This window comes from Aotus nancymaae, unplaced genomic scaffold, assembly GCF_030222135.1.
Source record: "Aotus nancymaae isolate 86718 unplaced genomic scaffold, 86718_ANA_hifiasm-v0.15.2.pri h1tg000018l, whole genome shotgun sequence".
In the NCBI taxonomy this organism is placed as follows: Eukaryota; Metazoa; Chordata; class Mammalia; order Primates; family Aotidae; genus Aotus; species Aotus nancymaae.
In genome coordinates, this window is record NW_026988430.1 from 2769486 (window position 1) to 2795322 (window position 25837).

A 25837-nucleotide genomic window follows, 5' to 3' on the forward strand; every position below is an offset into this window, starting at 1 on the left:
TGCCATTGTGCTGCATGCGCCACATCTCTGGGAGCCGATCCCCACGGTTCTGCTTTCTAAAGGCCTGGCTGTATCAGAACGAGATTCAGCTCTGCTCAGCAGAAGCCCCGGTCAGCCCGAGGATTGCTCAACCGCTCCAGCCCTGCCCTCACTGACCTCATTCCCCTCTCGGGGTCTGTTCTCAAGGAGCAGCCACTGCAGCCCTCAGCAGAGGCCTCATGGGACAGGGGAATGCCCACGGAGCTCCCTCCGGGCCCAGGGGGAGGGGCGGAAAGAGATGACTCAGAAAGAGCTGGCCCATGCAACCACAGGGTGTGGCGTGGGGGAGGGTCAGCCCCTGCCCACAGATGGGCAACAGTGACCTGGCAGCCTCTTGGGGCCTCTAGACCAAGGGTTGGCAAACTTTTTCCATAAAGGACCAGACAGTAAACTTTTGTTTTTGTTGGTTTTTTTTTTGAGTTAGAGTCTTGCTCTGTCGCCCAGGCTGGAGTGCAGTGACGGGATCTCTCAGCTCACTGCATCCTCTACTTCCTAGGTTTAAGTGATTCTCCTGCCTCAGCCCCTTGAGTAGCTGGGACTATAGGTGCATGCCACCACATCCGGCCAATTTTTACATTTTTAGTAGAGAGGGGGTTTCACCATGTTGGCCAGGCTGGTCTCAAACTCCTGGCCTCAAGTGATCTGCCTGCCTTGGCCTCCCAAAGTGCTGGGGTGACAGGCGTGACCCACCGCACCCAGACAATTTTTTTTTTTTTAAATACAGAAAGGCTTTCGCCATGTTGCCCAGGCTGGTGTCGAACTCCCAGGCTGAGGCCAGCCACCTGCCTCGGCCTCCCAACATGCTGGGGTGACAGGCGTGACCCACTGCGCCCAGCTGAGATAACAGACCACCTTTGGGCCTCACAAGCCATAATTGTGTCTCTGTCACCAGAGTGTAACTGCCACTGTAGCACAAAAGCAGCCACAGACAGGAGCAAACGGGCACAGCTCTGCCCCCATGAAACTTTGTTTACAAAAGCAGGCAGTGGTCTGGGTTTGGCCTGGTGACGGCGGTTTGCTGACCCTGCTCCAGATCAAAGAATGAAAACAGTGGAGAACAAACCACCAGCCTCCCTTGGGCAGACCCCTGGGAGCCAAATGCTTTAAATGGTGACTAGGCAACTCTTTTGCCTGGTCACTATCTAACCTGGGCAGCTTTCTGCCTCCAGTGGGAGAGTAAAGAGTGAACAGAAATGCTCCTGCTGCAGTGGTTTCTGGTTTTTTTGAGACCGAGTCTCCCTCTGCCATCCAGGCTGGAGTACAGGGGCATGACCTCAGCTCACTGGAACCTCTGCCTCCCGGGTTCAAGCAATTCTCCCACCTCAGCCTCCTGAGTAGGTGGGATTACAGACACCCACCACCATCCCAGGCGAATATTTGTATGTTTAGTACAGATGGGGTTTCACCATGTTGGCCAGGGTGGTCTCAAACTCCTGAACTCGCCGAGCGCAGTGTCTCACGCCTGTAATCCCAGCACTTTGGGACCAAGGCACGCGGATCACCTGAAGCCAGGAGTTCGAGACCAGCCTGATCAACATGGAGAAACCCTGTGTCTGTTAAAAATACAAAATTAGCTGGTCGTGGTGGTGGGCACCTGTAGTCCCAGCTACTCGGGAGGCTGAGGCAGGACAATCGCTTGAACCCCGGAGGCAGAGGTTGCAGTGAGCTGAGATTGCGCCATTGCATGCCAGTCTGGACAAGAGCGAAACTTCATCTCAAAAAAAAAAAAACAAGAAACTCCTGGCCTCAGGTGATCCACCCGCCTCGGCCTCCCAAAGTGCTGGGATGACAGGCGTGAGCCACCGTGCCCAGCCACAGCGGTGGTTTTTAGCCTTTACACAGACCTGCCGGAGGCCAGTGAACATAATGAACCCTCCCCTCCCGAAAGACGCAGCTGAGCGACACCTACACACAGTGTGTTGGCATGGAATTCCAAGGGTGTGCACGGCCCTCCTGAAGCCGACTCATGGACCATGAAGAGACCTGAAGAACCCAGGGAAAGATTTCTTGCTCACTTGGAAAGCACACTAGTTTCTTTGTATTTGAAAGAGCTCTTACAAGTCACTAAATAATAATAATAATAAAATCAAGAGCACTGTAGAAAAACAGACAAATGACACAAGGAAGCAATTCACAGAAGAAATGCAAATTACCAAAAAAGCAGAGATAAGATGATCTGTCTTACTAATAATGAAAGACATTTTTTAAATCATGGTATATCATTTTTCACCAGATCAGAGTGGCTAATGTTTAGAAGATGAATGGAACAGACTGGAAAGGACATGGAGAAAAAGGCACTCGTATGCACGCCGGTGGGCTTGTGGCAGCAGGCAGGCTTTGCTTTTTGAGACAGAGTCTCACTCTTGTCACCCAGGCTGGAGTGCGGTGGCATGATATTGGCTCACTGCAGCCTCTGCCTCCCAAGTTCAAGGGATTCTCCTGCCTCAGCCTCCCAAGCAGCTGGGATTACAAGCACCCGCCACCACACCCAGCTAATTTTTGTATTTTTAGTAGAGATAGGGTTAAACCATGTTGGCCAGGCTGGTCTCCAACTCCTGACCTCAGGTGATCTGCCCGCCTCAGCCTCCCAAAGTGCTGGGATTACAGGCATGAGCCACAGTGCCAAGCCAGGTAACCTTTTACAAGACCATTTAACAGTACATATTAAATTTTAAAATATGCTAATCCTGTGGCCCAGCACTTCCACTTCCAGGAACTTATTTTACAGAAATACACGCACAGGGATGTTCACTTCAGCAGCATTCATAAGTCGGAAAAATTGGAAACCAAGCCAAATGTCCATTGGTAGGAAACTGGTTGAATAACTGATGATACATCTATATTACAGAATAACACAGAACTGCTTAATAATAAGGCAGACCTCGAAGTAATGACAACAAAAGATGCAAAAGATACATTAAAGGAAAAGGCGAGTTATCACGGTTCTTTTTTTTAAGAAAAGAATAACATTGGTATATGCAGATCTTTTAAAAACTAAAGAAATATATTCCAAACTGATTGTAAGACAGACTTATAGAATTTTTTTTTTAAGATGGAGTTTTGCTCTTGTTGCCCAGGCTGGGGTGCAATGGCACGGTCTTGGCTCACTGCAACCTCCGCCTCCTGGATTCAAGCAATTCCCCTGCCGCAATCTCCCAAGTAGCTGGGATTATGTGCCACTACACCACGCTAATTTTTTTGTATTTTTAATAGAGATGAGATTTCACCATGTTGGTCAGGCTGGTCTCGAACTCCTGACCTCAGGTGATCGGCCTTCCTCAGCCTCTCAAAGTGCGGAGATTACAGGCATGAGCCACCGTGCCTGGCAGGCTTACAGACGTTTAGTCTACAATTCATGTTTCTGAAATGTTGAATTTTTACTCTTATTTTTGGGACAAGGTCTCGCTTTGTCACCAGGCTGGAAATGTAGTGGTACAATTATGGAATACCGTGGCCTCAAACTTCTGGGTTCAAGCCTTCCTCCCACCTCAGCCTCCTGAGTAGCTGTGACTACAAGCACCTGCCACTGTGCCCTAGCTAATTAAAAAAAATATATGGAGAGACAGAGTCTCACTTTGTTGCTCAGACTGGTCTCAACCCTGGCCTCAAGAGATCCTCCCACCGTAGCCTCCCACAGTGCCGGCATTGCAGGTGTGAGCAACTGCACCCAACTCGAATTTTTAAAATAAAAACCACTTTTGGACCACGTATGGTGGCTCACACCTGTAATCCCAGCACTTTTGGAAGCCAAGGTGGGTGGATCACCTGAGGTCAGGAGTTCAAGACCAGCCTGACCCACACAGTAAAAGCTCACCTCCACTAAAAATACAAAAAGTTAGCTGGGCATGGTTGTACACACCGGTAATCCCAGCTACTCAGGAGGCTGAGGCAGGAGAATTGCTTGAACCTGGGTGGCTTGAACTCGGCTCATTGCAATGCCATTGCATTCCAGCCTGGGCAACCGAGCAAGACTGTCTCAAAAAAAACAAAACAAAACAAAAAAAAAACCAGGAGAGGCCCAGAGGCCCTCAGACCTCCCTCAAAGCTAAACAAGAACCCTTCAACAGCACCACTCCTGACTCAGCGACAAGGGAAATCAGAAACCAGAGTGTCCTACAAATAGTAATGGTAGGTATTATGTCTTAAAACCCTTTTTACTGGGAAACAGACACGGGTGAGGTTTCCTTGCTGGAGAGAACTCTCTCTGAAGAGGTTGCTATTCTCACTCCTTTCCAAAGGCCAGCTCTGAATGGCACCATTGCCCAACTAGGCAAACCCACAGAGAGTTCTCTTCTTCCTTCTGGGACAGACTTTTTGTTCTTTTTTTGACTTTCTTTTTTTTGAGACAGAGTCTCGCTCTGCCGCCCAGGCTGGAGTGCAGAAGTGCGATCTCGGCTTGTGGCAACCTCCGCCTCCTGGGTTCTCCCACCTCAGCCGCCGAGGAGCTGGGATTACAGGTGCCTACCACCACACACGGCGATTTTTTGTATTTTTTAGTAGAGACAGTTTCGCCATGTTAGCCAGGCCAATCTTGAACTCCTGACCTCAAGTGATCCACCTGCCGCGACCTCCCAAAGTGCTGGGATTTCAGGCGTGAGCCACCGCACTGGCCCCTTTGTTGACTTTCTTTCTTCCAACCCGTACCTTTCTTCTGCCTCCCCAACTTCAAGAAGACGCACATTTTGTGACATCCTGATGCTCTCAACGAGGGGGTGCTTAGCACCCGAGGAGATATCTCCCTTCCCAGACAGCTGGCTGTGCCCTGGCACTCAGGAAACCAGGAAGAGCAGAAGCCCAGGTGTCCCCCTGAGTTTCCCACCGGGCTCTGGACAAAGGCAAAGGCTGGGGCTGGGCAGTTCCATGGGAGGTCTGTGTGGAGGCTGCTCTATGAGCCCAAGCTCCTGGAGCCCCCGGTGACAGCTGCCATGGAAAACAGGAAAAGAGAGTGGGCGGCAGCATCTTGTTTTCCTGCTTCTGCCTTCCTTGGGCACACAGCTAGTAAGCTGCTTCCTCAGCATCAAAGCCCTGATCAGAGGCAGGGAATGTCGGCCGGGCGCACTGGCTCACACCTGTCATCCCAGCACTTTGGGAGGCCGAGGAGGGCAGATCACCTGAGGTCAGGAGTTGGAGACCAGCCTGGCCAACATGGTGAAACCCCATCTCTACTAAAAATACAAAAATTAGCCGGGTGTGGTGGTGGGCGCCTGTAATCCCAGCTGCTCGGGAGGCTGAGGCAGGAGAATCTTTTGAACCTGGGAGGCAGGGGGTGCAGTGGGCTGACATCACACAACTGCACTCCAGCCTGGGCGACACAGGGAGACTCTGTCTTAACAAAAAAAAAGGAAGGCAGGGGATGGTGAGAGCCATGCCCTGCTGCCTGTAGGACCTCAGTTTAGGAGGCCCTGCCGTGCTCTGTGGCCAGAACACTTCACCCAAGCCCCTGTACTGTTGGGGACACCCAGGCACACGCAGGCAAATGGAAGGCAAGGACGTAGAAACAATCACAGCAGCCTCAAACGTAGAAGCAGATTACTGAATTAGAGAGCTTTAAGAAGTCCGTACTCACTGTTAATGAGGTGAAGGTCATACACATCCCACCAAAGCCATTCAGAGCCAGGGCGATGAAGATGAGCACCGAGAGGGCTGTGGGGAGATGCGAAGCTCGTGAGTCAGTGGAAACCCCAGCCGAGCGCCTGGGAAGCGGATCCGGCCCAGAGTCCTGAGCAGTGCAGGCTCCAGGAAACCCAGTGAGGCAGGCCGGGGTTAGTCCTGACACCTGGGGAGGGAACCGCCTCTTTCTCACTCCCCTCCTCTTGCCTATTTTTTTTCTGGGGAGGGACAGAGTCTCGCTCTGTCGCCCAGGCTGGAGTGCAGTGGCGCAATCTCGGCTCACTGCAACCTCCGGCTCCCAGGTTCAAGCGATTCTTCTGCCTCAGCCTCCTGAGTAGCTGGGACTTCACACATGGGCCATAATGCCCAGCTAATTTGTTATATTTTTAGCAGAGACAGGGTTTCACCATGTTTGTTGGCCAGGATTGTCTCGATCTCTTGACCTCCTGACCCATCTGCCTCGGCCTCCCAAAGTGCTGGGATTACAGGTGTGAACACTGCACCTGGCCTCTTTTTTTTTTTTTTGAGATGGAGTTTCGCTCTTGTTGCCCAGGCTGGAGTGTATTGGTGTGACTGTGGCTCACTGTAACCTCTGCCTCCTGGGTTCAAGTGGTTCTCCTCCCTCAGCCTCTCAACTAGCTGGGACTACAGGCATGCACCACCATGCCCAGCTAACTTTTTGTATGTCTCACCATGTTGGCAGGCTGGTCTTGAACTCCCGACCTCAGGTGATCTGCCCACCTCAGCCTCCCAAAGTGCTGCTGTGATTGCAGGCGTGAGCCACCATACCCGGCCTCCACATGCCTATTTCACAGAGCCTGGGCTCTTGCAAAAGAGGCACCCCGTCTTCTTCTCTCCAATTAACATTAGCAGCGGCCAGGTGCAGTGCTCACACCTAGAATCCCAACACTTTGGGAGGCTGAAGCCACAGAATCGCTTGAGCCCAGGGGTTAAAGACCAGCCCGGGCAACAAAGTAAGACCTCCTCTCTAAAAAAAAATTAAAAATGAGCCAGGTGCGGTGGTGTGTGCTTGCAGTACGAGCAGTTCTGGAGGCTGAGGTGGGAGGATCACTAAAGCCTGGGAGGTCCAGGGCACAGTGAGCTGTGATGCATGACTGCACTCCAGCCTGGGCGACAGAGCAAGACCCTATCTCTAAAACAAAACAAAACAACAAAAACAAACATTAGCTTCACCTGTCAACTTGAAAAAACAAAACAAAACAGAACATTAGCAGCAAGCAGAGGCCTAAAGAAGCTACTTCACTGAATCCAAAAACAGAGGTGCCTGAAAATCAGCAGATGAGCCTGGCTGAGATTTTGGGGAAACTCAAGTCCTTTTTTGGTGTTTGTCCTACAAGTCCTTAAAACAACGGCTCTACCTGAGCAGGGCTGTGGACCAGGTGGCTTCTAAGTCATCCTTAATGCTGTGGCCTGTGCTGCCTGGAGGGGACTCAGCTCATGACTTCTGCACACACGGAGGACCGTGCCCCTGTGGCCAACCTGGTTCTTAGAACTCGCCTCAGCCAGGCGAGGTGGCTCACGCCTCTAATCCCAGCACTTTGCAGGGCCAAGGCAGGCAGATCATCTGATGTCAGGAGTTTGAGACCAGCCTGGCCAACACAGTGAAACCCCGTCTCTACTAAAAATACATAAAATTAGCTGGGCGTGGTGGCGGGTGCCTGTAATCCCAGCTACTTGGGAGACTGAGGAAGAATCACTTGAACCTGGGAGGCAGTGGTTGCAATGAGCCGAGATCACACCATTGCACTCCAGCCTGGGTGACAGAGCAAGACTATGTCCAAAAAAAAAAAAAAAGAATTGGCCTCCCGGGTTGGCATCAGTGAGGAACTGGCTTGGTTTGGTGATGAGATGAAGCTGTGTTTACCCTGGAAGCTTCTCTCTGGGGTGGCTGCTCTCTGACCCAGCCATCCATTTGAGATAAGTGACTGAGGAAAGGCCTAACAGGTGCCCCTCTAACTCGAGCAGCGAGCGCCAGGCCCAGTACCATGTCCAAGAGCAGGGGGCCGGGGGCAGCTTGGGGCACTCTCTCCCCAGTCCCTGACAAAAGATGGAGGAAGACGACACTCACAGTTCGGGTTGCTCGCTCCGTACGCGATCAGCAAGCAGGAGACAGCAAAGCAGGCGCTAAGACAAGCAGAACGGGAGGGATGTTACTTACCATTACAACTTCATTAAGTGTTTTTATTAAACAACTTTATTATTTTTTTTCTGTTTTTGTTTGTTTGTTTGGAGATGGAGCCTCGCTCTGTCGCCCAGGCTGGAGTGCAATGGTGCAACACCAGCTCATTGCAACCTCCGCCTCCCAGGTTCAAGTGAGTCTCCTGTCTCAGCTTCCTTTGTAGCTGGGATTACAGGTGCACACCACCATGCCCAACTGATTTTTGTATTTTTAGTAGAGACGGGGTGAGTTTCACCATTGTCGGTCAGGCTTGTCTCAAACTCTTGACCCCAGGTGATCCACCCACCTCAGCCTCCCAAAGTGCTGGGATTACAAGCGTGAGCCACCGTGCCCATAATAGTCAGCGTTACCATTAATGTCAGTGTTACTTTGGGGTGTGTACTGTGTCAGATGCTTGCAGAACATTTACATGCATTATTTCATTTAATTGAACAATTCTAAGGAGAATAATTGGCCCCAATTTACTGATGAGAAACATAAACCTCATTAAAAAACAAAAATTATCTGGACATGTTGGCTCACACCTGTAATCTCAGCACTTTGGGAGGACAAGGGGTAAAAAAATCACTTGAGGCCAGGAGTTCAAGACCAGCCTAAGCCACATAGTGAGACCTTGTCTCTAAGAAAAAATTTTTTTAGAGAATCATCTTGTGCAGCTTAGGAGGCCCTGCCAGGCTCTATAATCCCAGCACTTTGGGAGGTCCAGGCGGGTGGGTCACCTGAGATCAGGAGTTTGAGACCAGTTTGACCAACATGGTAAAACCCCGTCTCTACTAAAAATACAAAAATTAGCCAAGTGTGGTGGCAGGTGCCTGTAACCCCAGCTACTCAGGAAGCTGAGGCAGGAGAATCACTTGAACCTGGGCAACAGAGGTTGCAGTGCGCGGAAATTGCGCCACTGCATTCCAGCCTGGGCGACTCTGTCTCAAAAATAATAATAAATAGCCGGGCGCGGTGGCTCACGCCTGTAATCCCAGTACTTTGGGAGGCCGAGGTGGGTGGATCACGAGGTCAAGAGATCGAGACCATCCTGGTCAACATGGTGAAACCCCGTCTCTACTAAAAATACAAAAAATTAGCTGGGCACGGTGGCGCGTGCCTGTAATCCCAGCTACTCAGGAGGCTGAGGCAGGAGAATTGCCTGAACCCAGGAGGCGGAGGTTGCGGTGAGCCGAGATCGCGCCATTGCACTCCAGCCTGGGTAACAAGAGCGAAACTCCGTCTCAAAAAAAAAAAAAATAAAAAATAATAATAATAATAATAAATAATAATAACACAAAAAATTAGCTGGGCATGGTGGCATGTGCCTGTAATCCCAGCTACTTGGGAGGCTGAGGCAGGATAATCAGTTGAACCTGGGAGGTGGAGGTTGCAGCGAGCTGAGGTTTTGCCATTGCACTCCAGCCTTGGCGAAGAGAGCAAAACTGTGTCTCAAAAAAAAAAAAAAAGGCACGGAGGAGCTGGGGGTGGTGGCTCACATCTGTCATTCCAACACTTTGGGAGGCCAAGGTGGGTAGATCATGAAGTCAGGAGTTCGAGACCAGCCTGGCTAATGTGGTGAAACCCCTCTCTACTAAAAATACAAAAATTAGCTGGATGTGGTAGACGGCGCTTGTAATCCCAGCTACTTGGGAGACTGAGGCAGGAGAATCGCTTGAACCCAGGAGGCGAAGGTTGCAGTGAGCCGAGATCACGCCCCTGCACTCCAGCCTGGGCGACAGAGTGAGACTCCATCTCGGAGGGGGGAAATGAAAAAGAATGGCATAGATCATTTACAATTCCAAGTGTTTATTATATTGGGGTACATGTTGAAAATCTCTCTGGTGGAGGGAGGTCTAAGGTCAAACACACTGAGGAAAGCAGTGTTGCTGTTTCTGCATCACATGGACACCGTGCCAGCCTCAGAACTAGGTTTGAGGGAAACGTATCTTACACGTGAGAGTGAATCCCCAGCAGTCGCGCTTCTGAACTAGAAAAGGATCGGAAACCCACGTTCCTAATGCCAAGCAACTCCAGATCCCCCTGGCCGGCCCGGAGCCTGGTGCTTTTCTTATTCAGCATGGGAACACAGCGAAGACCACAGTACCTGGCACCCGGTGGGTGACGGGGTAGGAACTCCACTCTGGATGGGCCTTTACGGAGCCCCACAGCACACCTGAAGCAGGTACGACCAGGATACCCTTCTGTGTGGAGCTCAGCCCAGGCGCCCACCTGCCCACCCCCTGCCCCCAGGGACCCGCACTGACCTGCCCAGCAGCCGGAGCTTCCTCGGGCCATACTTGTCCATGACGATGCCGAGGGGCAGGGTGATGGCACTGAGCAGAAAAGAGCCTACAGTGAAGGCCAAGTTCAGCATCTCATCCTGGGCCTGGCAGCTGAGCCAGCCGTTCATCCAGCTCACGTCCTCATGCCCCGGCTCTGCTGTGCCACCCACTGTGCCATTGGTGACATTCTCTGTGTGAAGAGGGAAGGAAACCCTGACCTCAGGGTCACGGCAGGGGCAGGTGCCCACTCAGAGCCCCCCCACTGGGAATGCCAGGGCTGGCTCAGGGGCTTGCCAGAGCTCAGGCTACCCCACAGCAGGCTTGGATGGCCATTTGGCCCAAGTCCCTGGAGTGAAAATAACTTCTGTGGGGGCCATGGGCCCTTTGAAGAATCCAGTAGAGACCCAGGAAATGCACACCAAGGTTTATCCACAATTTCAGGAGCTTTGTGTGTCCCTCGAAGAGCGACGAAGCCCAGGTTGAGAGCCCTGTTCCAGCTGTTCTAGTGCAGCCTCCACCCTGAACGGCAGACCTCGGGGCGGGGCCTCAGCCTTGGCTGGGAGCTCCTCACCGCACCTGTGTCCGTGGGACAGACTGCAGCCAGCAGGCGGGCAGACGCCAGACCACCTGGGATGGACAAGCTGCTGGTGTACCCCAATACCCTGATGCTCCTCTGTCAGGGTGGGGAGACTGAGGCACCTCCTTCAACGGTGAGCCCGGTGGCCTTCGCAAACGCAGAAGGACAGATGCCACATTCTGCCCCTAAAATTTTCATAGCATCAAATACCACATGAACTGTGTCTTAGAACCACTTTGGAAAGTTTTGGTTTTTTTAATCATCCTGTGTTATTTGCTTTCACTCACTGAGACGCCCCCCCCACTTTTTTTTTTTTTTGAAGACGGAGTCTCACCTCTGTCACCCAGGCTGGAGTGCAGTGGCATGATCTCGACTCACTGCAACCTCCGTCTCCCAGGTTCAGGTGATTCTCCCGCCTCAGCCTCCCCAGTAGCTGAGACTACAGGCACCCGCCAACACACTCAGCTAATTTTTGTATTTTTAGTGGAGACAGGGTTTCAACATATTGGCCAGGCTGGTCTTGAACTCCTGACTTCGGGTGATCCACCCGCCTCAGCCTCCCAAACTGCTGGGATTACAGGCATGAGCTGCTGCACCCGGCCAAGATGCACCTTTCTAATTTTCCTTTTTGGGGTCACCGTGTTGCCATCCTGTGCCCACGCCCAGACCCCACTGCGTGCTGCGCCTCCAAGTCTGGTGTGTCTGACACACCCAGCCCTTAATGGCCCCCTCCAAAGTCCACCCAGCCACCCAACAGCACAAAAAGGAAGAGAAAAGTGCTGTGGCAGCGGAGGGCAGGAGGGCAGAGGATGGGCCAGGAGCGCGGCTGAGGAGCTCTCCTCGCCGGGACTGCTAGTTAAGAGATGCTGACTAATCCTGCAGAAAACAGGAGCAGACTTTGATTAGATGCGAGGTCACACTGGGAGAGTGAAGGAAATGCTTTTCTCCAGATAACTGCCTGCTTTCCAACTGCAGCCCTCTGGCACCAGGGCCGTGAAGCTGAGGTTTGCAAAGGCTTGCTCAGGCCTCTCGGGGCTGCCCCAAGGTCACTGGAAGGGATTCACAGGGGTGGAATCGGGCCTCGTGCCAGCGTGTGACCAGGGAGTCCCGCTGGGGGCAGGTGGATGGAGAGCTCGGTGCTGGAATCTGGCTTCCAGGTTCCAGTTTCGGTTCCTCCACTTTCTACCAATATGACCTTGCTCTAGCTCGGTTTCCTCGTCCACAAAATGGAATCGTATAATAATAACATCCACCTCCTAGAGTTTAGGGGAAGATCCATGAGAAAATCCAGAAAACCAAAGAAAACAGAAAAAAAGAAAAAAAAAAACAGAGAAAATCCAGAAAACCTTCTGGAGCTCACCTAGGCATAGAAAGCACCCAATAAAGGCAGGACGCGGTGGCTCCCGCCTGTCACCTTAGCACTTTGGGAGGCTGAGGCAGACGGATCATGAGGTCGAGAGTTCGAGACCATCCTGGCCAACATGGTAAAACCCTGTCTCTACTAAAAATACAAAAATTAGCTGGACATGGTGGTAGCTCATGTCTGTAATCCCAGCACTCTCGAAGGCCAAGGCAGGTGGGTCACCTGAGGTCGGGAGTTCAAGACCAGCCTGACCAACATGGAGAAACTCCGTCTCTACTAAAAATACAAAAATTAGCTGGGCATGGTGGTGGTGGGCACCTGTAATCCCAGTACTCTGGTAGGCCGAGGCAGGCAGGTCACCTGAGGTCAGGAGTTCAAGACCAGCCTGGCCAAGATGGAGAAACTCCGTCTCTACTAAAAATACAAAAATTAGCCGGGCATGGTGGTGGTGGGCACCCGTAATCCCAGCACTCTGGTAGGCTGAGGCAGGTGGGTCACCTGAGGTCGGAAATTCAAGACCAGCCTGGCCAACATGGAGAAAGCCCATTTCTACTAAAAATACAAAAATTAGCCGGGCGCTGTGGCTCATGCCGTAATCCCAGCACTGTGGGAGGCCAAGGCAAGTGGATCACCTGAGGTCAGGAGTTCAAGACCAGCCTGGCCAACATGGTGAAACCCCATCTCTACTAAAAATACGAAAATTAGCCAGGCATGCACCTGTAGTCCCAGCTACTAGGGAGGCTGAGGCAGGATAATTACTTGAACCGGGGAGGTGGAGGTTGCACCAAGCCGAGATTGCACCACTGCACTCCAGCCTGGGTGACAAAGTGACACTCCGTCTCGAAAAAAACCAAAACCAAAAGTGAAACCAGATCACAATGGCCAAAAGGCAAAGGATCAAGAGAGGAATCAACAGAACCAAGCTGAATCTCAGGGGATTTAAGGAGATCAGAGCCACAAGGTGAACCACTCAGAGCCATAGAAACAAAACCTCACAACCTGATTCCCCGCTCTGCCAGTTTCTCTTGGTTTCCCAAAAGAAGCCCCCCGACACTGTCAGCCAAAGCACGTGGCAAGCAGGGTCCTCAAGCCAGCAGCAATGGGAATTAGCTCTGAAGTGGGGGAAACAGGGTCTCTACAGAGCAACAGTCATTTCCAGGAGGACATGCAGAGAGGAGCAAACTGGCTCTGAGGTGACAGAGGGGACGGGTGGAGAGGGCGCTCCAGGGCCCGGGAGGGTGGCCTGCGGGGCCGTGCAGGGTCTGGAGGCAGCACCACCCATGAGCAAAGGCATGGGGACCTCCAGTTACCCCAGGGAGGAGCCACAGCTGGGTCCCTAAACACATGGCTTTTCTCATCTAGAGCCAGAAGGTAAAAATCCCAAGGCTCTGTACCCGAGGCAGCCTCCTTGACATTTTTTTTTAAAGATGGGGTTTCACCATGATGGCCAGGCTGGTCTTGAACTCCTGACCTCAGGTGAGCCACTCACCTCGGCCTCCCAAAGTGCTAGGATAACAGGCCTGAGCCACCGCGCCCGGCCAGCCTCCTTGATTTGCCAGCAGCAAGGATGGGGTAAAATGTCTTAAGGCCAGGCGCAGGGGCTCATGCCTGTCATCCCAGCACTTTGAAAGGGCGGATCACCTGAGGTCAGGAGTTCAAAACCAGCTTGGCCAACATAGTGAAACCCCGTTTCTACTAAAAATACAAAACTTAGCTGGGCATGGTGGTGGGTGCCTGTAATCCCAGCTACTCAGGAGGCTGAGGCAGGAGAATGGCTTGAACCCAGGAGGCAGAGGTTGCAGCAAACAAACAAACAAACAATAAAAATGTCTTAAATTGATTAGAGATCTGGTCACTCCTTTAACTGCATAGGGGAGAGGTGAGAGTATCTGTCCTTCCCATCTTTACCCTGGAGCCACCACACACAGGTGCAGGGACCTCACGCTCTAGACCACCATCCTTCTCCCCTTAAACAAATCCCTCCCACGTGGCCAACAGGCCCTCTGCCCGCCTCCTGCCTCCAGGCAGTCCTGTCCAGCCACAGATGCTTCTGGGTGGGCCGGGGGAAGGTGAGTGGCTTCTCCTGCTTATAGAGCAATTGAGAGTCTCCCTGCTCCTGGAGGGAACAAAACCCTTGGTGAGCCCAGCAGCTTTGTTGACAGTAACAGCCCACATAGCCCCAGCAGATGGCCACACACAGTCACACCCAGGCTGCTCCTCTCCCTCTGCTCCCACCTGGGCACTGTGGGCCAGGAGAGAGACAAACAGATTAAGCACCCAGGAAGTGTCAAGGCCTGGAATGCCCCTCTGTTCCCTGCCTGGAGCTTGGGCCTCACCCTGGGCCAGCCTGCTGCGCTCCTCACCTGCACCTGTTTATTCAACAGACGCCTCCTCAGGGGCAGCCAGAGTGGCCCAGCCCGGCCAGGGAAGGTGAACCGAGGGGACAGGCAACAGCTGCAGTGGCCAGCGCGTGCCAAGAACAGGAGCAGGGCTGTTCACGAGGAGAGCCGGGCAGGGAGGCGGGGCGCTGCCCGCCCACTCACAGGAGATGCGCCAGATGTTTACGCAGAGAAAAGAGGGTGCTGTGACCCTGCTCGGGCTCCCCCGAGTCAAAGAGGAGCCTCCCCACATCCCAGGGAGCCAAAGGAAAGGGGGGCCTCCAACATGAGGCTTTTGGGGACCAAGGAGTACTTGGCTTGAGGTCCCCTCCAAGTTCCTGAGCTGCCCTTGCCTGACTTGCTACTTCCAGAGCCCCTGCTCCAGGCTGCGCCCCCGCCAGGGACCTCCCGTCCCTCCAGTCCCTCCCGTCCCTGGAATCTTAGTCCATCCGGCAGGAAGCCCCATCTCCATCCTCAGCCGGTAGGGCACATGTAGGTGAGAGGTCGGCTCAGGCACACAGCAAACCACATGCAGGAGGGCACGGGCAGGCGGAGGCTGTGCTGGGTGGACCGGGCCTGGCCCCCGAGCGGCGGGCGGGCCCAGCAGCAGGTGCCACGTGTGGAGTGCCAGTGTGTGCCGGCTGTGCACTCAACGGGAGAGCCCACGCGCACCCCATAGTCCCCACGAGGACACAGTCAGGGTATCCCCAAAGGACGCTCAGGGCAGGTGAGTCACTTGCGGAGGTCTCCTGGAGGGCCCCTGGGGAAGCTGGCTTCACTGCAGGCCGCCAGACTCCGAAGCTCCGTGCCGATGCTGGCCTACCCAGGGAGAGGCTGGTATCCCAGAGAGAAGATGCTGAGAGCACAGCCGGGAAAAGGCTGCCTGTGGTGTTGGGCAGCCCCAGGAGGCCTGAACCTCGCTGGGTGAGAACAGCACCAAGAGCCTCCCGCGACGCCCCGAGAGCCAGCCTGAGCCAGACAGGACCTTCACGGACACCAAGACGCCAGGGTGCCCGAGGGGCCCTGCGAGGGAAATCAGGTCACGAGCCGGGGAGAAGGGAGGCTGGGGTGTGGGAGGCCAAGGGCGAGGTCTTCCCTGAGACGCATCTGGAGGCCGGCGGCCCAGTCTTTCAACCTTCTTCCCCATTGCTAAGGAGTTTTTTAAATTCCAAATAAACTGGGGAAAAAGTTTAAAAGTCATATTTACAGCAATAAAAATGAAAGGCTGGATTTAAGAAGGCTATCCACACTGGCCTGTGGGTGTGGGGAGAGACACAAAAAAGAGAAGTCCTTGGGCAGGGCATGGTTGCTCACGCCTGTAATCCCAGCACTTCGGGAGGCTGACGCAGGTGGATCACCTGAGGTCAGGAGTTCGAGACTAGCCTGGCCAACATGGCGAAACCCCATCTCTACTAAAATACAAAAATTAGCTGGGTGTGGTCGGGGCACCTGTAATCCCAGCTACTCGGGAGGCTGAGGCAGAAGAATCACTTGAACCCAGGAGGTGGAAGTTGCAGTGAGCTGAGATTTCGCCACTGTACTCCAGCCTGGTGACAGAGTGAGACTCCTTGTCAAAAAAAAAAAAAAATTGCTAGGCGTGGTGCCTTAAGCCTGTAATCCCAGCACTTTGGGAGGCTGAGGTGGGCAGATCACCTGAGGTCAGGAGTTCAAGACCAGCCTGACCAACATGGAGAAATCCCGTCTTTACTAAAAATACAAAATTAGCCGGGCATGGTGGCACATGCCTGTAATCCCTGCTACTCGGGAGGCTGAGGCAGGAGAATCACTTGAACCCGGGAGGCAGAGGTTATAGTAAGCCGAGATCACGCCACTGCACTCCAGTCTGGGCGACAAGAGTGAAACCGTCTCCCTTCTGGCCAAAAAAAATAAAGAGGTCCTCAAACCAGCAGAGAAGTCTCCTGTCAACATCCACAGCTTCACTCAGCCCATGGGGACCAAGAGTGGCCCTGTGTTCCCAGTGTGGGCGGCAGCACCTCTGCCCTCACAGGGACCCCTGTGCCAGGCTCTCTCCTGGCACCATAGGCAGAGCAGCAGCAGTGGTAAGGAGCATACAACCACGGTCTGCCTTCACGGCCATGGTCAGACCATGAGTGCCTTCCTCGGGCAGGGGCTTGATGACTTCTGCTTTCTACACCACCCACACCCCAGCATGCGGCAAGCCATCAGCAATTCCCTTGAGCCTCTAACAGGGGAACTGGACCATCACCCTCCTCCACCTCCCCGGCTTCCTCCTGCCTTGGGAATAAAATCCAGTTTCCCCAGAAGGCCTCCCAGGCCTCGCAGGCCCAACCCCTTCCCACTTCTCTCCCTCCTCCAGGGTGGACTCTCCTCTCCTGACTCACCCCTCCTCAACCTCCAGGCTTCCAGCTGAACGCAGAGAGGCCCTCCCACCCGGGGGAGCCAGATCCCTGCTGCTGTTCCAGCTCCTGGCACCCTGCTTTCTTGGGGCCCGACCACCACCTGGAATTACACAGGTGTTCCTGTGATGACGTGTTTGCTCTGTACCCCCAGCATGGCACCTTCGTCAATCTTTACTGAATATTTAGGTTACAAGAAAGAGGGGATTCAATATCCACACACGGGCCAGGAGCGGTGGCTCACACCTGTAATCCCAACATCTGAGAGCCCAAGGCAGGCAGACAGACTGAGTCAGGAGTTGAAGACCAGCCAGGGCAACATGGTGAAACCCCCTATCTCTACAAAACATTTGAAAGTTAACAGGATATGGTGGCTCGCAACTGTAGTCCCAGAACTTTCAGAGGCTGAGGCCGGAGGATCACTTGAGCCCAGGAGCTGGAGACCAGCCTGACCAACATGGTGAAACGTGTATCTCTACAAAAAATTTGATTGGGCACGGTGGCTCAAGCCTGTAATCCCAGCACTTTGGGAGGCCAAGGCGGGTGGATCACCTGAGGTCAGGAGTTCAAGACCAGCCTGACCAATATGGTGAAACCCTGTTTCTACTAAAAAATACAAAAATTAGCCGGGCGTGGTGGTGGGCGCCTGTAATCCCAGCTACTCGGGAGGCTGAGGCAGGAGAATTGCTTGAACCTGAGAGGCAGAGGTTGCAGCGAGCCGAGATCACGCCATTGCACTGAAGCCTGGGCAACAGAGTGAGACGCTGTCTCAAAAAAAAAAAAAAATTAAACCTAACTGGGTATAGTAGCTCATGCCTGTAGGCCCAACACTTTGGGCAGCTGACGAGGGAGGACTGCTTGAGCCCAGGAGTTTGAGACCAGCCTGGGCAAGATGGTGAGACCCTGTCTCCACAAAAAAAAAAAATTCAAAAATTAGCTGGAGGCCGGGCATGGTGGCTCACGCCTGTAATCCAAGCACTTTGGAGGTCAAGGTGGGCAGATCACCTGAGGTCAGGAGTTCAGACCAGCCTGACCAACATGGTGAAACCCCGTCTTAAAAAAGGAAAAAAAAAGTATAAAAAAAAAAATATTAGCTGGGTTGGTGGTGCCCACTTGTAGTCCCATTACTCAGGAGCTGAGCGGGAGGATCGCTTGAGCCCAGGAGTCAAGGCCGGTGAGCTGTGACTGCACCACACATTCAGCCTGGGCAGCAGAGTGAGACCACCACCCACAGGTAGCCGCAGCCCCACAAGCCCACCCTGACCCCGCTGAAGTGGGCCACTGGACCACAGACCAAAGGAGGGAAGGGCTCGGGCGCAGCCGGTGACGGCGCCATCCCAGAGGCCAAAAAGACACAGCTCTGGGAAAGCCCCGCTTCTGGGGCTGAGAACCCAGTAGGTCTCCTGCCCTCGCCAGGGGCCTAGGGAGGCGCCCAGCAACAGCACCTGGTGGATGTCGTGCAAAGCCCGTCGTCAAGGCCCGAGCCCAGGTCCGCAGACCCCACCTGTCACCTCTCCCAATGGGCAAGGAAGAAGAAACGGAGGGGAGCGGAGAAATGAGCTGTCTCCTTACTTCTGCCACTGCCCCACGCTGGAGCCAACACCACGCCTGTGGCCAGATTCTGGCTGGAGTCCTGAGAACGAGTTCTAAGAACCCTTCAACAGGTTCAGGCGAATTTTCTTCGGAGAACAGAAGACTTCGTCTGAGAGCCACACAAAGCTGACCAATTTGCATCTCAATCAGCTGGGGACTGCCCGGGACTGCTCAGCCTTTCATGAGCCTAATTCAATAAATTGGAAAAATGGCCTGAGTGCTTCTCTGCAATCCAGCCATCCGCCAAGTTTGAAAATGTCAGACCCAAGCAGAAACCTTCACCCTGACTTTGCAAGGCACTCCCAGACAAGCAACGTGTGGGGATTTCTGGCCTGAAAGAGAACTGGTGATGCCGACTCCAAGAATCAAGGAGCAGAGAGGCCACAGAGATAAGCTGTGTGGACTCAGCAGCCTTCCTGCCCGGGACGGGGGCTCAGTGGGTTTGCCAGATCGTCAGAAAAAACAAAATTGGAGGCAGGAGCAAACGCCCAGGATAAGAGGTTGATGTTCAATCCACAGTCCTGACCCTTCACCTTCACTTCGGTTTAGAGGAGCAATCTGTCAAGTCTCCCCGGGCTTAACCACCGACTCAGCACCTCACCGGCACGACAGAGACCGTGGGGAAGAAGCTGAGGTCCCTTTCTTAGAGGAAGAGGCCGAGGTTGAGGCAGGAATGAAGGAATTTGGAATTCTGCCAAAACCATACAGTAAGTTAAATCAGTGGACAATCTATGAAAAAAACCACCTAGATGTGACCTTCCCGACACCATGGCGAGTCCAAAGGAAAAAAAACTCTACCCACAACAGTCCGCTGGTCTGGATGAGACACTAAAAGCTTTTTTTGGAGATGATTTTTTTTTCTGCCTTTTTTTTTTTGAGATGAAGTCTTGCTCTGTCACCCAGGCTGGAGTGCAGTGGCGTGATCTTAGCTTACTACAACCTCTGCCTCCCAGGTTCAAGTGATTATCCTGCCTCAGCCTCCTGAGTAGCTGGGATCACAGGCACGCGCCACCACGCCCAGCTGAATTTTTGTATTTTTAGTAGAGATAGGGTCTCACCATATTGGTCAGGCTGGTCTTGAACTCCTGACCTTGTGATCTGCTTATCTCAGCCTCCCAAAGTGCTAGGATTACAGGTGTGAGCCACCGTACCCGGCCTGCTTATTTTTTTTTAAAAAAAATGGCAAACAGGAAGGGTCATATCTATAAAGGAGGAGGAGAGAGGCGAGGATTCCCACCTGTGCCCTTAGGAGAGAAATTAATCTCCTACCATCTCTTGGGCAAAGCAGAAAGCTTGCTCAGGGAACAAGGTCTGACTCTTCCCAACTCCTAAGGTTTCTTGCTGATGTGGAGAAAGGCCTGCCAAGAACCCTTAGGCTATTAGGAAATATTTTTGAGTGGCTAAAGGCTAAAGGTTAGTTATAAATGATACACTTTCTGTCCACTCCCCAGGGCCTCTGCATTCCCCGCTTTCTCCTGCTCGAACCTCTCCAGCGAAGCCTCCCTCCCTAGAGACTTGGATACACAGGGGACTCCGGGCAGATCAGAGAAAGGAAACAGGGAGGCTTCCACAAAGGATGACACCCAGCATGAGCTGGCGCAAAGCCTTCTCTTCCTGCAAAGAGCTCTAGAAGGAAAAGGCCTGCTGGTGGGGACTCAGGAAGTCAGTCTTGGGCTACCTCCATCTAATGGCTCTCTGGCCCTGGGGAGAGAGGTGATGTGAGTTCAGCTGTTATGCAGCTACCGTTGGGATCAAGGAGAGCACAGAGGGAAGCATTTCCTGTTACGATCGCCTAAAGAGCAGGGTAGGAGGCCAGAGGCTGGGCTGCTGTGGCCCTCCTGTGGGGCTGAGCCTACTGCCCTGTAGTAACTGGGATCCTCCCAGAGGATGTGAAGGTGTGAAGGTGAGCGTGTGTGTTGGGTAGTGCAGATGTCAGGCACAGAAGCGTGCCCAGCCTGCCTTCAGCAAGAAGACAGCAGGCCGGACTATCTCCACAAACGTTCCCTTCTCCTCTTCCCCTTCATCCCCACGGGGCTGGGAAGCCACGGAGATGTCCTCACAGCCCGTGGGAGGGAATGTCCTTTGGAGAATCATAAGTTGGCAAAAACAGACAAGAAACTGTGTCCAGCAAGCACTTGGGAGACTCCACAACCGCCTAAGAAGAAACTTCTAGATTCTAGATGAGCCCTGCCTGGGGCGGAGGCAAGGCCACTTCCTCTCCTGCTGCACCCCAGCCCCTAAACCAGGAGTTCCTCTTTCTCACCATCCAAGAGCAACATGTTTACTACAAGGCAAGCCGCGTTCCAGGCGCGGGGAGGAGAGGAGGGGAGCCCAGCAACGCTCCTGGGGTGGAAGGAACACCCTGGACAGCAGCTGTGGCTCTGTGGCCTTGCCCAAGACCGAAGATGGCTCTGAGCCTCCATGTCTTTGCCCACAAAACGGGGCAATGATAAGTACCCGGCAGGGCCGGGTGAGGATCCAGTGGGCCTTTAGATGCCCGAGAGGCGCTGGGCGGTGAGTGAGGTACTGCTCGTAGGTCTTCGCCCCCTCCCGCCCCCACCCAGAGCCCCGACTCCGGGAGCCCCCCGCAGCCCCAGGCGCCTGTCTCACCTGGCTCGGTACACAGGTAGGAGTAAAAGCCTTCCGACTTGAGCATGATGAGCAGCGAGCCCCAGCCCAGGAGGACTGCCGAGAAGAGGAGGTTTTCCAGCACGGCCGTACAGGCCATCCACCAGCGGCGCCGATGGGCAGTGGCCAGGGTGGGCGCCATGGCGAGGCGCGGCTCGGGCTCCGGCTCTGCACCACCTGCGCACAGACCTCGGCGTCAGCGGCCGGCCCTGCCCAGCCTCTGCCGCCCCCCGAACCGACCCGGCCGCTGCCGCAGGGCTCGTCACCCCTCCGTGGCTGCGGTGGCCGGAGCGCGCAGCGAAAGAGGTCAGGCGAGGCGAGCCCCAGCCCTGCCCGGCCCTGGGCCACCGACCCGCGGCCGGCCCGCACCGCCGTCCTCCGCGCCGACCGAGCCGCCCCGGCCAGGCAGGGAGGCGTCTCACTCCGAGGTAAACTGAGGCACGGAGGCACGAAGGGACCCACGCATGCTCAGGGCCGTGGACCTGGCCCTGGCCCCCAGCAGGACTGACACGGCTTGGGGCCAGCCTGGACAGCGGCGCGGGGCGCGGCCACCTGGGCCGGGGGATGCCCGAGGGCGGCCACTCCCCGGGGCCCTGACAGGCGCCCTCCCGCCCGCACCCGAGACCCTTCTTCGGAGCGGGTTTCCTCAACCACAAGATCAGCGCACCGAGCTCCAGAACGGCCCGCCCCGCCGCGCTGATTGGCCAGACGGCTCAGGAACTGCCACGCCATTGGCCGCCGTCTAGGTCGCTAGGCGCTGCGGCCACGCGAACCCGGCGTGGGAGACCAGGAGCCGGTTCAAACCGGCGGCGCGAGACCCCCAGTGCGGGCGTTCCCCGGCGCCTCGCCCGTTTCCATGATAGCGGACCCCCGGCCTCCATCCCCGGCCCTCCGCTTCTCGTGGTCTCCCGCGGCGGCCCCTCACCGCTCCGTCCAGTTCCTCGGGTTCCGTCGTTTGCTCCCCGCGCCGCTTCGGTGCCGCCTCTGCCCGCGCGCCCTCGCCGGCCTCGCTCCCGGCTCCCTCTCCCGGCTCCCGCTCCCCGGCTGCTCCGCGCGTGTCGGGCCCGCCCGGCGCCTTTTCTGCCCTCTTTTATTCCAGCCCTTTTATTCCGACCCGAGATGAAAACACTGTCGCCCGCTGATTGGCTGAGCGGGGGCTGGAAACAGGCGTCGACCAATCAGCAGCCAGCCACCCGCCCGCCCCGCCGCGAGCAGAAGCCGGTTCCGGCCGGACTCGGAGACAAACAAGAGAGACGAGGGGTCGGGGGGGCCGCGGCGCTGTGGGCTGGGCCTGGGCTCTGCCGCCTTCACGCCGAATCCCAGCGCGGCGGAGCCCCGCGACATCGCCCCGGTGCCTCCCCAGCGCCCTGACTCTGCGAGGCTGCGGCTTCCGCTCCGCGTCCCGGCGCCCCGCGGACCCCCACGAGACCCCCGAGGCCCCCGGCCGGGCTCTCCCGCTCCCGCCTCGGTCACCACGCCCAGATGCGCCGGCTCCGCGCGGCCGTTCCGCTCTCCGGTCCCCCACGCTGCTCCTCTCGGCGCTGTCGTCCCTGCGGCCTCGGGCTTCGGGTCCTGTCTTCTCGCGCTCCCGCCCGGCGGCTCCCGTCCCGGCGCACTCCGGGTCTGGGATCCCGGACGCGGTCCACGCGTGGCGCCTCCTGCCGGTTCACGACCCCTCCCCCTCCCGGGCGCCTGGAAATTGACCCTGGAAATGTGTGAGGGAATTTGGGGCTTGTCTGTCCCGTCCTAGGATTTGGGGTCTCCCGAGGCCCCCCTTGTCTGTCCCGTCCTAGGGTTTGGGGTCTCCCGAGGACCCCCTTGTCTGTCCCGTCCTAGGATTTGGGGTCTCCCGAGGACCCCCCCTTGTCTGTCCCTCCTAGGATTTGGGGTCTCCCGAGGCCCCCCTTGTCTGTCCCGTCCTAGGATTTGGGGTCTCCCGAGGACCCCCTTGTCTGTCCCGTCCTAGGATTTGGGGTCTCCCGAGGACCCCCTTGTCTGTCCCGTCCTACGGTTTGGGGTCTCCCGAGGACCCCCTTGTCTGTCCCGTCCTAGGATTTGGGGTCTCCCGAGGACCCCCTTGTCTGTCCCGTCCTACGGTTTGGGGTCTCCCGAGGACCCCCTTGTCTGTCCCGTCCTACGGTTTGGGGTCCCCCGAGGACCCCCTTGTCTGTCCCGTCCTACGGTTTGGGGTCTCCCGAGGACCCCTTTGTCCCGTCCTAGGATTTGGGGTCTCCCGAGGACCCCCTCGTCTGTCCCGTCCTACAGTTTGGGGTCTCCCGAGGACCCCCTTGTCTGTCCCGTCCTAGGATTTGGGGTCTCCCGAGGACCCCCTTGTCTGTCCCGTCCTAGGATTTGGGGTTTCCCGAGGACCTCCTTGTCTGTCCGGTCCTAGGATTTGGGGTCTCCCGAGGACCCCCTTGTCTGTCCCGTCCTACGGTTTGGGGTCTCCTGAGGACCCCCTTGTCTGTCCCGTCCTAGGATATAGGGTCTCCAGAGGCCTCCTTGTCTGTCCCGTCCTAGGATATGGGGTCTCCCGAGACCCCCCTTGTCTGTCCCGTCCTAGGATTTGGGGTCTCCCAAGGTCCCCCATCAGACGGAGCCTTCTCCGCCCCTGTTCACGCACTGCTCGGTCCCCCGGGGACCCTCCTCCCACATCCGTCATCTGGGTGCTCCCTGCCCGCGTTGCCACCTGCTGCCCTGAGCCCCACTCCCCACCTTCATCCTGTTCCCGGTCCCAAAGGGAGGCCCTCTCCGCGGGGCGATGCCTCAGGGACAAGTCCGTGCGGGGTCAAAGGGGCTCCGGTTCCCAGTCTGATAAGCCCGGGCACCAAAAGCTCAGCTGCCCGTCTTCGTCCCCTGCATCAGACACACTAGCCCGACCTGGAAGACCCTCTGACTGCCCCAGAATCGGCTTGGTCTCCGTGGCCCGCCCCGGGGGGCTGGCTTAGCACCCCAGAGCTACCACCGCGCGGTGGCCACGTCTGGAATCCCAGCGCTTTGGGGGCCAGGAGTTCGACACCCGCCTGGGCAGCATGGCGAGACCCCCATCTCTACCAAAAAATATACATAATAAAACAAAACCCCACCACCCCAGGGCTGTGGGAGCCCCAGATGCCTCCCGCTCCACCTGCCCCAGTCTGAGTGTGCCCCCTACCGCCTAGAACCCGCCCTGGCTACCTGGCAAGGGCAACCTCTCCCAGACATGGATTGGTGCTGTCAGCCTGCGGGGGCGGGGGGAATGGGGGTGGGAGTGGGGAGCGGCTCCAGCTGGTAACCTATCTGGTTCCCCACCCTGTGGAATCTTTCCCACCCACAAGTTTTCGACTGCCACCTGGCAAATCTCTTCCTTCACCCTCCCCTCCTCTTTGAGCAGCCTGAGGGCCCTCCAGGGCTCAACCATCCCTCAAATATCCCCCAGAACTACCGTCCTCCCCATCTTCTCTCAGATAACCACACTACTATCTACTGAAGTTAGATGCCAAGAACCATTTTTCTTTTCTTTTTTTTTTTGAGAAAGGATCTCAGGCACCTAGACGTTGGAGTGTGGTGGTGTGATCATAGCTCACTGCAGCCTCCACCTTCTGGGCTTAGGTGATCCTCCTGCCTCAGCCTTCCAAGTAGCTGGAACCACAAGTGCGTGCTACCATGCCTGGCTAATTTTTGTATTTTTTTGTAGAGATAGGGTCTTGCCTTGTTGCCCAGACTGGTCTCAAAGTCCTGGGCTCAAGTGATCCCCCGACCTCGGCCTCCCAAACGTTGGGGATTACAGGCATGACTCACAGTGCCCTGCTGAGAACCATCCTTTCTTTTTTTTTTTTTTTTTTGAGACAGAGTCTTGCTCTGTGGCCCAGGCTGGAGTGCATTGGCATGATCTCTGCTCACTGCAACCTCCGCCTCCTGGGTTCAAGTGATTCTCCTGCCTCAGCCTCCCGAGTAGCTGGGACTACAGGCACCTGCCACCACGCCAGGCTAATTTTTTGTGTTTTTGGTAGAGACGGGGTTTCAGTGTGTTAGCCAGGATGGTCTTGATCTCTTGGCCTCGTGAACTGCTGGCCTCGGCCTCCCGAGGTGCTGGAATTACAGGCGTGAGCCACCGCGCCCGGCCAGAACCATCCTGTCATCAGACATACGTTAGGCAATCGCTGTGATTCTGCCTCTCCCCCACCCCATCCCCACCACACTGATACAGCTGCTCTCCTACAGATTTGCCTAATCGCTGCATCTGTGCCCTTAGGCCTGCAACTGCTGGTGTTGAGCCACCTTCAAATTTCAGCTCCTCAAATTCAGCCCCCATCACATCCCAGGGCACCAAGGGAATTGTAAATTCCAAAATCCTTCAGAAACTATGATTTGTAAATCAGGATAAAAGTTCCAGTTCCTGGCTGGGTGTGGCAGCTCACGTCTGCAGTCCCAGCACTTTGGGAGGTCGAGGCGGGCAGATCACTTGAGGTCAGGAGTTGGAGACCAGCCTCTGGCCAACATGGTGAAACCCTGTCTCTACTCAAAATAGAAAAAAGGGCTGGGCACGGTGGCTGACGCCTGTAATCCCAGCACTTTGGGAGGCTGAGGCGAGTGGATCACGAGGTCAAGAGATCAAGACCATCCTGGCCAACATGGTGAAACTTTGTCTCTACTAAAAATACAAAAATTAGCCGGGTGTGGTGGTGTGCGGCTACTGTGGTCCCAGCTACTTGGGAGGCTGAGGCGGAAGAATCGCCTCAGGAGGCGGAGGTTGCAGTGAGCCAAGATTGTGCCACTGCACTCTAGCCTGGCAACAGAGCAAGACTCCATCTCAAAAAAAAGAAAA

General features: G+C 55.4%; 1 protein-coding gene and 1 non-coding gene across 3 annotated transcripts in view; both read right to left on the reverse strand.

The window, feature by feature from the left end:
* The window catches only part of SLC43A2 (solute carrier family 43 member 2), a 54804-nt gene extending 33621 nt beyond the window's left edge, over positions 1-21183 (reverse strand). The window contains exons 1-4 of one of the 2 annotated variants that reach the window (XM_064378094.1): positions 21013-21183; positions 10096-10303; positions 7739-7794; positions 5606-5682 (exon numbers count right to left, since the gene is read on the reverse strand). In XM_064378094.1, coding sequence (XP_064234164.1) covers positions 5606-5682; positions 7739-7794; positions 10096-10303; positions 21013-21172 — 501 coding nt within the window. In that variant the 5' untranslated portion in view covers positions 21173-21183. Of the gene's footprint in view, positions 1-5605; positions 5683-7738; positions 7795-10095; positions 10304-21012 lie in introns of those variants that run through there. The other variant, XM_064378095.1, reaches the window with a different exon arrangement.
* Positions 9727-9830, reverse strand: LOC135275796 (small nucleolar RNA U13). The gene has a single exon (XR_010343376.1). It is a non-coding gene; the product is annotated as a small nucleolar RNA U13 (small nucleolar RNA).
* Positions 21184-25837: the final 4654 nt, after the last annotated feature.